The following is a 13,106-nucleotide window of genomic DNA, read 5'->3' on the forward strand; positions in this document are numbered from 1 at the left end:
TTTGTTTCACTCATTCATATTAATAAAACTTACCCCCCCCCTCCTTTTACAAAACCATGGAAGCGATTTTTAGTGCAGGCTGGTACACTGAATGCTGGAGCAGTGCAGAGCATTCAGCACGTGCTAAAAACTGCTTTTGCGGTTTTGTAAATTTTGTAGATTTTTGTAATGTGCAGATACTGATTATACATTGATTAGTTTAATATACATGAAGTTAATTGCATGCCAACACTAATATTTTAAGGCTTCTTAATGAACAGAATGTGGGCTACCAAATGCACAACCAGAATTGTCAGTCCCCTCCCCTCCCCCCATTCTCCTCCATTCATACAAACATGGTAGTGCCTGGTGTGGGACATTCTTCAAAGTCATGGAGAAGAAAGAAGCTGTGCCCAGAGCCCACTTGTCTGAGAAAAACTGACCTGGTTAAATGGGGTGAACACAATAAAAACGCAATTGTTCCAGTCACTGGATAATAATTCAGATAGTAGAAATGAGCTCTAGATGGTGCAGCAATAATTATCTATTGATCTTGCAATGAATGCAAAATGCAGTCATTTGACCAGAAGGGTAAGACTATAAAAGCAGAAATGCCATTACCAAATGTACACATTCCATTAACTGCTATGAAGGAAAATGCTTTTATGAGTCCATAAAAATGGCCGTTACACACAGCTAGATATTTATGGACGTGAGCCCTTTAACATAACGACTTCAAGTGTACACAAGGAAAAGTTAAAAGAAACTTAGTTTCATGGGACACATATCGACCTAATTCACATTGGCTTTTATCAAACCATGGTACAGGGTTTTACCGCGGGCTGGCAAGGGTAAATGCTCCGATGATCATTCCATTGCTATAAGCATCAGAGCATTTACCTCGCCGGCCTGCAGTAAAACCATCTACCACGGTTTGATAGAAAGAGCCCTCAATGAGTTTTCCTTTGCGAAAATATAAAGACTACGGGGCTCATAATCAATACACTAAAATGTCCAAAAAAATGCCTCCTAATCAATGGGACATCCAAGTGCCTATAATCGAAACTGTTTTCATAGAAACATAGAAGATGACGGCAGAAAAGGGCTACAGCCCATCAAGTCTGCCCACTCTGCTTACCCACCCCCTGTCTATGCCCTAATGACCCAATTTCCTTATCTTGACCCTCGTAGGGATCCCACATGGGTATCCCATTTATTCTTAAAGTCTGGCAAGCTGTCTGCCTCGATCACCTGCACTGGAAGCTTGTTCCAATGATCAACCACTCTCTCTGTGAAGAAATACTTTCTGGTGTCGCCATGAAATTTTCCGCCCCTGAGTTTGAGCGGGTGCCCTCTTGTGGCCGAGGGTCCCTTGAGAAAGAAAATATCATCTTTCACTTCGACACGTCCCGTGAGGTACTTAAATGTTTCGATCATGTCTCCCCTCTTCCTACGTTCCTCAAGAGTGTAGAGCTGCAATTTGTTCAGTCTCTCTTCGTACGAGAGACCCTTGAGCCCCGAGATCATCCTGGTGGCCGTCCGTTGAACCGATTCAATTCTGCGCACATCTTTACTGTAATGTGGCCTCCAGAATTGCACACAGTACTCCAGTTTTCCTGGACATCTAGCAAGATGTTTCTCCCGCTGGGCATCCACAGTTCTAGGGGACATGTTAGGAGGTGTATTTTGGGCTGGCTTTGAGTGTGCTGAACTTGGACGTCTTGAAGAGATAATTGACTTTTTCCAAGATGGAAACTTAGATGCTTCTAAAACAGGTCTATCTCCAAATGTCTAAGTGCCACAAATATACCTAAACTGACTAGATGGCCACTGCATACATTAAGGTATGATCACACCACACTCCCCCATTACTAACTCCCTCCCACCCCCCAAAAATCTGAATGAAAGAGTACATACCTGTCTCTAGAACATCAGCACTTGGTATGAGAAAGCCTAGTAGAACATCACACAGGTGTCCTAAGTAATCTGGTGGATGGGCTACTGAACCACAGGCCCATAAGTCACTCAAATCACTACAAAACCCACCAAAATCCTACTCTACTGCCATATAGGTGCCACCTGCAGCCATCAGGGTTATTGGGGTGGTAGACAGGTGGATCTAGTAGGTTTTGGGTGAGTTTTGGAGGACTCATCATAAATTATAAGGGGGCTCTGTTGACATGTCTGTTTGGCCAGTCCATCACAATGCTTGCCACTCCCATGTCCAAATGGTCTAGATTTGAATATTTTCAACTTGGATGTTTCTTTGGTTGAAAATGGGGTATAAAGTTAGGCATTCTAAGGGTTGAACATCCTGTCAGCCTAGACGTCCATGTTGACAATTTTCGGAAAAAAAAAAATATATATATATTTTTGGACATCAAGTGGTTCGCTTTAGAAAATGGATGTTTTTGTGCTTCTGACTTTGGATGTTTAGTGGGAAACATCCAAATCAGACTTAGACGTCCTTTTTGAAAATGACCCTCTATGGTTGTTTGTGACATACTGTATATATTCCATTCAAACTTGTAAATGAACAAATGAGTATAATTGTTTTGTTGTATAGACAGCACTATCTTGCTTAACAAAGCCTGGTAGCTATTTTTGGAACTGAATATTATTGCTTTTGGTTTTACATGTTTAGAGTGGAAGTTATTGAGGCAGGCTTTAATCATACCTTGATTTACCACAAGATTCATCAGGTTTCTGATTCCTGTGGTAAATGATTAATTCTGTTTGTGAGCCACCTCTTTGCAGCATTATTCCATTGTTCCCAAGAGAATGGGCCTCAAACCATAGGCCCAATGTTCCTCTTCCCCCAGTCGGCACCCCCTCAAAAGATACCTCCCCATGGGCTTACGTACACTATGCTTGGTGGTCTGGGATCACTCTTGCCCTTCTCTGCAATTCAGCCAAAGGGATTTCTAGAAGGTACTTCAGTCTTTGATCTTGAACGGTCTTGATTACTGCAGTATTGGGTAGTGTGATTACCAACAACATGTATACAATCTCTGCAGGTGATTCAACTGTGTGTCTTTTGTTTGGACTTTCCAAATATGAGCATGTCACCCTTACTTGAAGAGACTAGGCGTATCATGTACAGGCTGTTATTCTTAGTACATCAAGGTTTCTATCAAGAGACATCAAGCTGTCTTTCTGATATTTTGCCATACATGTACCTCAGAAGACACCATTCAGCAGATGGTTGTGGAGTGTCCATTCAGATAGGTTAGTCTTTGATGGACACCACAGTGGACATTTTCTACTGTTGCTACAAGGGAGTGGGAATAAGTTACTGGTGACACTGCACTGCCTAAGTGATTATTTGAATGCTTTCTGCGCAGATAAAGTATTGGTTCATGGAAACATTCATTGCGACCATAACAGTTTCAGCCTGTGCCTTGTGTTGCTATAGGTGGAGTTTTATTGTGGATAATGTTTTGGAGGTGGGTTTTTTTTGTTTTTTTTGATGACTGCGTATGTTTATTTTTGGGTAAAGGCGGAATAAAAATGGAAAGAAATGAAATGAAAAATGGTGCCCTTAGTGGTATTCTCACACTGCCAGAGGTCATGTTTCCATTTAAACATGGTCTCCTTGTGGTAGTAGTGAAAGACTAACACTAGGGGGGGCCATATTGTTTGACGGTTCCAACAAGGGCAGAAGATGGTATTTTTGCAGCTATAAGATGACTTGCTGCCTGAATTATTTATTTCTTTATTTTATTATTTATATACCACTTATGTCCTAAGTGGTTTACATTCAGGTACTTTAGCATATTTCCCCCTATCTAATGTATCTGGGGCAATGGGGAATTAGGTGACTTGCCCAGGGTCACAAGGAGCAGAGAAGGATTTGAACCCACAACCTCAGGGTACTGAGGCTGTAGCTCTAACCTCTGTGCCACACACTCCCATGGCACTTACATAATAATGAGGACTTCATCATGCAGATGCGGGCTTTGCATCTCATTACTGTTTAACCCATGGTGATTTGCCCAGCACTATGTTATGCTAATACAACATGTTAGTACCTTTTAGTGGCAAATAAGAAGGGTTACTGCTATAGCACAGCTTGATCATTTGCTCCCTTCCTATCAATCTTCAGTAGGATATTTTCCATGGTTGTCATCCGCATGGGTCACTGTTAGGACGACTTAGTCTACCACTAGCTCATGCTTTCTTAGCACTGGTCCTATTTTATGCAGTGAGAGTGACCTTCTTACTAACAGCTGGGCTTAACCGTTGAATAAAGCATCTTAGCAGTAGCCGACATTGAAAACTTCCTTCATAATTCCACTTCTGCTGCTTCATCCGTCTCTGCTACTATATGACAAGAAGAACATAAAAGGTTCCATCTTGAGAGCTTCTGATCTATTGTCAGTCAGGGAAAATTCACCTTAGTGAGCTCTACTATAATTAAATCAATGCAGGCTGCAGGAAAATGAGCTCTTTCTATTGAGAAGAGTTGACCAAGGAAAATAGGAACAAAGGAATAACAATTCTGGTTTATTTTTAGCTCTAAGATAATTGCCAAATCTTATCCTGGGAACAGAACAATGTTATTTTTTCGGTAGTGATGAGTCTCTATTCAAGAAATGGCTTTGTTCTCTGTATTAATACAGATATAAGTATTCTCATAGTTATCCAATAGTGTTTCATTATTTGGTCTGTTCTTTCCAGTATGAAAACTATAGTCAGGGATCTTCTACCCTACCAGCACGTGGTAATTTTAGGCTTCTGTTGAACTCTTATTTTGGCCCCATTGGCGGTCCTTAGATCAAAGACCAGTGCCCTGAGTCTAGCCTTAACTGCGTACGTTCTGGTTCAGCATGAACTTGTCTAACTTTGTCTTGAATCCCTGGAGGGTGTTTTTCCCTATGACAGCCTCCGGAAGAGCATTCCAGTTTTCCACCACTCTCTGGGTGAAAAAGAACTTCCTTACGTTTGTATGGAATCTATCCCCTTTTAACTTTAGAGAGTGCCCTCTCAATCTCTCCACCTTGGAGAAGGTGAACAACCTATCTTTATCTACTAAGTCTATTCCCTTCATTATCTTGAATGTTTCGATCATGTCCTTCTCAGTCTCCTCTTTTCAAGGGAGAAGAGGCCCAGTTTCTCTAATCTCTCACTGTACGACAACTCCTCCAGCCCCTTAACCATTTTAGTCACTCTTCTCTGAACCCTTTCGAGTAGTACTGTCTTTCTTCATGTATGACGACCAGTGCTGGACCCAGTATTCCAGGTGGGAGTGTACGATGGCCCAGTACAGCAGCATGATAACCTTCTCCGATCTGTTCGTGATCCCCTTCTTCATTCCAAGCAATCTGTTCGCCCTTTTCGCCGATGCCGCACATGAAGCACGGACAGCTTCATTGACTTGTCTACCAGTACTCCCAAGTCTCTTTCCTGAGGGGTCTCTCCGAGTAGTGCACCAGACATCCTGTATTCATGTATAAGATTTTTTGTTACTGACATGCATCACTTTACACTTATCCACGTTAAACCTCATTTGCCATGTCGCAATCCATTCCTCGAGCGTGTTTATATCACATTGCAGGTCTTAACAATCCTCGTGTCTTTACTACTCTGAATAATTTGTATCGTCTGCAAATTTAATCACCTCACTTGTCGTACCAATTTCCAGGTCGTTTATAAATATGTTGAAGAGCACGGGTCCAAGCACTGAACCCTGCGGCACTCTACTCGTGATGCTTTTCCAGTCCAAGTATTGTCCATTTACCCCCACTCTCTGTTTCCTATCCACTAGCCAGTTTTTAATCCATGTGAGTATTCCACGTCTCACAATTTTTCAAAGTGGTCGTTTATGTGGGACCTTGTCGAACACCTTCTGAAAATCCAGATATGCAATGTCAACCAGGTCACCCTTGTCTATCTGCCTATTTACTCCCTCGAAGAAGTGCAGTAAGTTCGTCAAGCAAGATCTTCCTTTGCTGAAGCCATGTTGGCTGGTCCTCATCAGACTGTGTCCGTCAATGTGATCAATGATGCGGTCCTTTATCAGCGCCTCTACCATGTTTCCCGGTATCAAGGTCAGACTCACCAGTCTGTAGTTTCCCAGATCTCCTCTCGAACCTTTCTTGAAGATCGGCATGACATTCACCACTTTCCAGTCTTCCATAATCCTTCCTGATTTGATCGACAGATTGGCTATTAGTTGGAGCAGTTCAGCTATAACCCCTTTCAGTTCCTTGATTACACTTGGATGGATGCCATCCGGTCCCGGGGATTTATCATTTTTATGCCTATCAATCTGCCTGCATACCTCTTCTAGACTGACCGTCTACCCTGTCAGTTTTCCGTCTTTGTTTCCTGTGTATAACCTATTGGCTTCCGGTATGTTGTGTATATCCTCTTCGGTAAATACAGACGCAAAAAATGTGTTCAGTTTGTCGGCGATAGCTTTGTCCTCCTTTAGCACTCCCTTTATTCCATGGTCATACAACGGCCCCACCACTTCCTTCGTGGGTCGTTTCCCCTTGATATATTGAAAGAACGGCTTGAAGTTTTTTGCCTCCTTGGCTATTTTTTCCTCGTAGTCTCTTTTGGGCCCTCTTACCGCCTTATGGTACCTGCTTTGATATTGTTTGTGTTTTTTCCAGTTTTCGTCCGTTGTTGACCTTTTCCATTCCTTAAAAGAAGTCTTCTTGTCTCTGATAACTTCCTTCACCAGTACAATGAGCCACGCCGGTTCCTTGTTCTTTTTCCTCTTGGATCTCTTGTTGATATGCGGTATATATAGATTTTGCACCTCTGTGACTGTGTCCTTAAAAAGGGACCATACTTGCTCTAGTGATTTTACAGTGCTTATCCTCTTCTTAATCTTCTTCCCCACCATGAGTCTCATCCTTTTGGAAGTTCAGTGCCGTGGCCGTCGTTCTGGATCGATGTTTAGCCCCTGTGTCCAGGTTGAAGCGGATCATATTGTGATCACTGCTTCCCCGCGTCCCTTCTACTTCTACACCTTGTGCCGGTCCTCGTAGACCATTTAGAATTAAGTCCAGAATTGCATTTCCTCTTGCATTTTCCTTAACAAGTTGTTCCAGGAAGCAATTGCCTACAGCATCCAGGAACTTGGTCTCCCTACTGCAGCCGGAGGTGCCTAGGTTCCAGTCTATCCCCGGATAATTGAAGTCGTTCATGATAACTGCGTTGCCTCCCTTGCAGTCGTGTTTAATCTTGTCTGTCATTTCTCCATCAGTTTCTTCGGACTGCCCTGGAGGTCGGTAGTAGATGCCAATCTTCGTTTCCTTCTTACTGTCACTTATGAGACATACTGGATTAGAGCAAAGGTCCGCCTTTTTGTAACAGTGGCTAAGTTGGCTTAAAAGTACCTTGCAGAATCCTCGACTTGAGTGATTTTGAAAATTTGTATCACTTATATTTGATATATCACCATTGTTTATTTTGAGCCCACGCGGCGTGTCCAGTGATGGTGTGCAGGTGAAGTGTGTTACTGCTCACTTCCCGATTGTGTTAAGCGCTGGAGAAATTTCTCCACTCGCTGACTCCTCACACTGAGGACACGTCATTTTCACACTATAAATTAATGTTTGCCATTGTGCGTTGCTGAGTCCCTTGACTTTTACTGCTTTAATATTGTATCTTTTGAAGAATCGTAGACAGCAGCAAAGGTCCATGTTACCAACCCCTATGACTTTTTCCAGGTCTACTTGATAACAGTTTCTGGAATTTCCCTCCAACAATTTGCCCAAACGTTTTCTTTTAAATATAAGCTACATTAATTGTTTTTACCACGTCTCTGGTGAAAAACATACTTTCTCCTGTAGAACCGGATAAGGGCCTTTGAATATCAGCGGCAGTGCTTTCAGCTTTAGATTTTCCTTTCTGTTCCCGTTATTTTAAGCATTTAATTGGTGTGTTAACTTTAATTATGCTTCAGCTAGACTATTTATAACCACAGCTCTCAGTATACGAACATGTGCAAATTCGAGGTGCTGTTACACCATGTGACAGAACACCAGTTGTAACCGGGGGGGTGTTAAAATCTCATTAGTATTCCAGCCCTGGATGAAATGTGAGCTGATCCCTGCTAATGACGTTGAAGTCACCCCACTTCCTACATTTCTTATCCCCCTCTCCATTTCACTTCTTCCTATGGGTAGAAGACGATTTTTCATTTCTTGCCTCTTATTCTGGAACTGCTGAACAGGGCCATCTTTCAGTATCATAGTCATCACCGAGGCCTAATTCATGTGCATTTGTAGCATTGTACCTAAGCAGTCTTAGATGTTGGTAGAAGTTGAAACCTTAGGCAACTCCCAAGGGGGGAGAAACCCAAGGAACATAAGCCAATCAGGGCCTTAGGCTCCTCCCTGTGCATCACATGATACACCGGGGCAGGGCCTAAGGCCCAGGCAGACGCGTCGCTAGACCCGGAGGAACAAGATGGACTGAGTACCCCTCCTGCTCTCAACTTTTAGGTACGGGCAGAGTCGGGCCGTGCTGGAGGTGGGCCGTGCCAGGGGGAGGGTTGAGTGCCATGTCGGGGGTGCCTGTGTCAGTTGTAGGAGGGAGGGAGGCCTACGGAGCAGGAGGGACTGAGCACCCTTCCTGCTCCCAACTTTTAACGGGGTGTCGGGTCAGGGCGTGCCAGTCAGGAGACTTTTTTTTTAGCCCTGACAACAGTGAGAGGAGTCTGTTTCTCCTGTCACTACTGTCAGGGTCTGCGCATGCTCCAGGATCGCTCTCTAGCGATCCTGGTCGTGGGTGGGGGGCGTGCCAACGATCGTCCCCATTTGCATGCAGGCCTTTTGTGAATTTGTCGGCCTGCATGCAATCGGGAACGGATTGCTGACAGACTCGGGGGGTTAGTGAGTCTAGCCCTAAGTCTACCGGCTAATTAATTTTGAATGGACTTTTAATTTCTTTTTAATGGCACTTTCAATTATCAGCACTGATTAAGCCAATTAAGAAAATTAAGTTTGGCGTGCGATCTTTTATAGAATCAGGACCTGACTGTTCAGGTCTTTTAGGAGAATCAACTGGTAGAATTCATACATGTATAAATAACAGTTTTAGAAATACCACTGTTCGCATATGTAGTTGGCCTGAAAGTGGAGATTTCAAGGGACCGTGATTTGGGAAGGTCAATACCTGTGTATATTTTTCAGTGGGAATACGCATGTCTGTTCATAAACTTACCACTTTAACAATTTTCCTACCATTCATGGATCATCGGATAATGATGCAGTAATCATTCAATAGTCAGCTTATTTAATTGGCATCAGAAAAATAGATACACAGCAATTGTGCCAAACGGAGGGAACAACCAGAGGTCCAATCTGTTCTAAGCTACTTCCTCATTCTTTACCTTCTTTTATCCCTCTACATGAAATGGTACTTAGCTTATTTTGATTGGCAGTTGCATTGGCCTTCTAATTGGTTGGTTGTTTTTACATGCTTAATTTCTGATTGGTCATTACAAGATTTGGGGGTTGTCTGATGTACAAACTGTCTTATCTCCCCCTGACAGCTTCTCCTTGGAGCTGACCACAAGACCTACTTGACATGAAGCCCACCTCTCTCAGTGGCCCCCTCCCTCCTCTTCTTAGGTGCATGGTGTTGTGTTCTCAGGATAGTTCAGTTATTTCTAATGTGACCATTTATTTTTTTCATCAAAACGGGACATCTATTAATTGTCAGTCCCACCCCCATTCCTATAATAATAATAATAATTTATTTTCTTATATACCGCCCCACCAACAGTTCTAGGCTGTTCACAACAGAAAAAACTGAAACATTTCAGCGAATAAATACAATTTCATAAAAAACAGTACTTCATACAGCAGTCAAATACAGCATTAATAAAAAAGTACCGGTAAAAAAGTTTAAAAGAATAAAAATGGAAAACCCCATCATATTAAAATCAGCATTCTTATTTATCAAATAGATAAGTTTTTAATGATTTCCTAAATGTAAAATATGAGTAGGTTTGAGCAATCAGCAGATTTAACCAGGAGTTCATCTTCCCAGCCTCATACTCCAATGTCCTGTCAAAAAAAGTTTTGTAACGGCAGGCCCTTGGGGCAGGGAAGATGAACATTCCCAAATTTCTGGTACCTTTTGTTGAACAAGACAATTTCAAATAAGAAACCAAATAGGATGGGAATAATCCAAAAAGTGCCTTATAACAAATACACCCAAACTTAAAAAACACTCTAGCCCCAAATGGCAACCAATGCAATTTGGCATAGCATGGTCATATTTTTTAAGATCATAAATCAAACAAACAGCTGTAGTCCAGCTATGTCATTAGTGCCCCTTCCTATGTCCTTAGTGCCCCCCAGTGCCTCCTTCCCATGTCCTAAGTGCCCTCAGTGTCTCCTTCCTATGTCCCCCTCACTGCCTTCCAGCCTTTGTCCCACCCCCTCCCCCTAAGTCTACCTCCCTCCCTCCCTGACGCGCTAAAGCTTGCCTCCCTCCCTCCAGCACCGATTCAAACCCCCCCCCCTGGGTCCGCTGCAGCTGCTGCTTCTTGCCGCGCAGAAGCCTTCATCCCGATGTCAATTCTGTCGTCGGGGAAGAAGTTCTGGGCTAGCCAATTGCTGCCTAGTTGGCCCAGAACTTCCTCTCCGATGTCAAGAAGCAGCAGCTGCGGCTGACCGGGGGGGGGGGGGGAGGGGGTTGAATCGGCACTGGAGGGAGGCAGGCTTTAGCACTGCAGGGAGGGGAAGTGAAGTCCCCGCGCACAGCTTCAGGACGCTTTCCATGAAAACAGGACATTTTGGCGTCCCGAAGTGGTGGATCAGAACAACGGGACGGTCGGTCCAATAATGGGACGGTCCTATTGAAAACAGGATGTATTGTCACTTTAGTTATTTCCAATCACTATCCTGTGACTAACTTTCCATGGTACAGTTTGTACTTCTGCTTTTAGTCCTTATCGATGGAGCTGCTCTTTGGACATTTCCCAGTAACTGCGTAGGTGTTGTCAGCTTCTTAGAATTTATCTGCAGCTTTGGGTCAGAGATGAAGTTTTATAAAATCATAGAATCCATTTTGTGCTTGGCCTGTTTATTCCTTACTAGGCCTCTGTCCCTTAGTGCTGTATGTCAGAGCCCTCAGCTGATGGATCTTCTCTCATTAGCTATGCTACAGTAGCTTTCTTTCATATCCTAGCTCGATCTCTATGCACAACAGTTCCTAAATTCCTTGATTCATCTCAAAAGTCCTATTATGTGTACCTAACGGTAATGCCTACGGCATGTTTTTCTCATAGACAAAGCAGAAATTTGAGCTTTGGAATAAATCTGGTGAGTGAGTGGTACTCTCTCCATCTTTTGCACATTCATTCCTAGAGAAACATTTTGCAGTTTATTTACTATATGAAATATGCAAATATCCTGGGGGGTTTTACCTTCAACTTCTGTTAGCCCCAATCCTGTCTGCTTTATTGGTTCTTGTCCATTTTGGTTCATCTTTCCCCTGGAAAAAAAAAAAATCAAACCATGCCATTCAAAGTGACAATTATCTTTCAACCATATTAATCTAATCTAATCTAAACCTTAAGTTTATATACCGTATCATCTCCACGAATATGGAGCTCGACACGGTTTACAAGAACTTAAATAATAGGTAGAGAAGAGTAAAGGTTTACATGAAACTTATGTGTAGAAGGGAGGAGGAAAAGGGGGGAGGATAGAGTTACAATTTGGTAAAAAGCCAAATAATAATTGCGGAATAATTGAAGGGAGCCCAGGTTCCGCAACGGGATGGTGAGGTCGTTCCAAAGTCCTGTGATTTTGAAAAGAAGGGATTTTCCCAGTTTGCCTGCATAGTGAATGCCGCGTAGAGAGGGGAAGGCTAGTTTATACCTTTGGGCGGTTCTGGAAGAGTCAGGTCTTTTTAATAAAGCAAGAAGTTAACATTTCTGCACTTTCAAAAACATTGAGAAACAAGTAAAAATGCCTCAGGTTTGTCAATGAAGTATCTGAAGATATGCTTCAGGTTGCATGGGGAAGGGGGTTTCTTGTTCTGTTTCATGGTAAATGCATATCTTATATTTTATTTAATGCCATCTGTGAATCTTTTGCTGGAGGAAGTTCTTGGAGGAAAAGTCCATAAAAATGTATTAGCCGATACTGTCCATCCCTGGAAATAAGCCATAAGAAATAGAACCATACCATACCAACTCTTGTCTCCCACAAGTATCAGCTAGGAATAATTGCAGCTTACTTAATATTAGAAATGCTACAGAGACATAGATATTACAAAGAAATTGCATGGAATATATCATGCAGGTGATTGCATAGGATTGGGTCAGAGCAGTGAGGACAATAGTGCTTTTCTGAATTGGAAGTATGTGGACATTTGTCGCAGGCTGCCTGGGAAACTGTTCCAGATTCTGGGACCCTGGAACTCGAAGATGGTCTTTAAGAGGGCCTTCCTTCAAACCTGGAAGGTGGAGGCTGGTGGTAGTTTCCAGCACTGGATTGTCCTTGAGTTGTGGAAGGATTGTGTGATTTGGATGGCGAATATGAGTCCAGCTGAGTTTTCTCCGTATATTGCCTTATGTATCATGCATGCTACCTTGAATTGGACCCTGCTTCTGACTGGTAACCAGTGTAATTCCTTACGTAGCATAAGATTAGCCTAGAAACAGGGCTGAAGTGCGAACTTATTAAATTCGCAGATGACACAAAACTTTTTAGTGGGGTTAGGAATAAAGAGGACTGTGATGATTTACAAAGGGACCTGAACAACCTGGAGAGTGGGCAAATAAATGGCAGCTGAAGTTTGATGTAGAGAAATGTAAAGTCTTGCATATAGGAAACAGAAACCCAAAGTACAGCTATCCGATGGGGGGAGGGGGCTGGTAATGGGTGAAAGTAGCCTAGAGAAGGTGTACTAGTGGACATAACAATGAAGCCGTGGGCGCAGTGCGCAGCGGCCTCAAAAAAGGCGAACAGAATGCTAGGTATAATCAAGAAAAGTATTACAATCAGAACGTAAGAAGTTATCCTGCCGTTATATCGGGTGATGGTGCGCCCAGATCTGGAGTACTGCATCCAATAATTGGTCGCTATACCTTAAGAAGGATATGGCGATACTCGAGAGGGTTCAGAGGAGAGCGGTATGGAAAATCT

The 13,106-nt window shown here is 42.9% G+C and overlaps 1 protein-coding gene across 1 annotated transcript in view; it reads right to left on the reverse strand.

The window, feature by feature from the left end:
- The window catches only part of PCLO (piccolo presynaptic cytomatrix protein), a 283,861-nt gene that overhangs the window by 16,550 nt on the left and 254,205 nt on the right, over positions 1-13,106 (reverse strand). The window contains exon 24 of the mRNA XM_033958826.1: positions 11,378-11,445. Coding sequence (XP_033814717.1) covers positions 11,378-11,445 — 68 coding nt within the window. The remainder of the gene's footprint in view (positions 1-11,377; positions 11,446-13,106) is intronic.

Source organism: Geotrypetes seraphini, chromosome 9, assembly GCF_902459505.1.
Source record: "Geotrypetes seraphini chromosome 9, aGeoSer1.1, whole genome shotgun sequence".
Classification (NCBI taxonomy): Eukaryota; Metazoa; Chordata; class Amphibia; order Gymnophiona; family Dermophiidae; genus Geotrypetes; species Geotrypetes seraphini.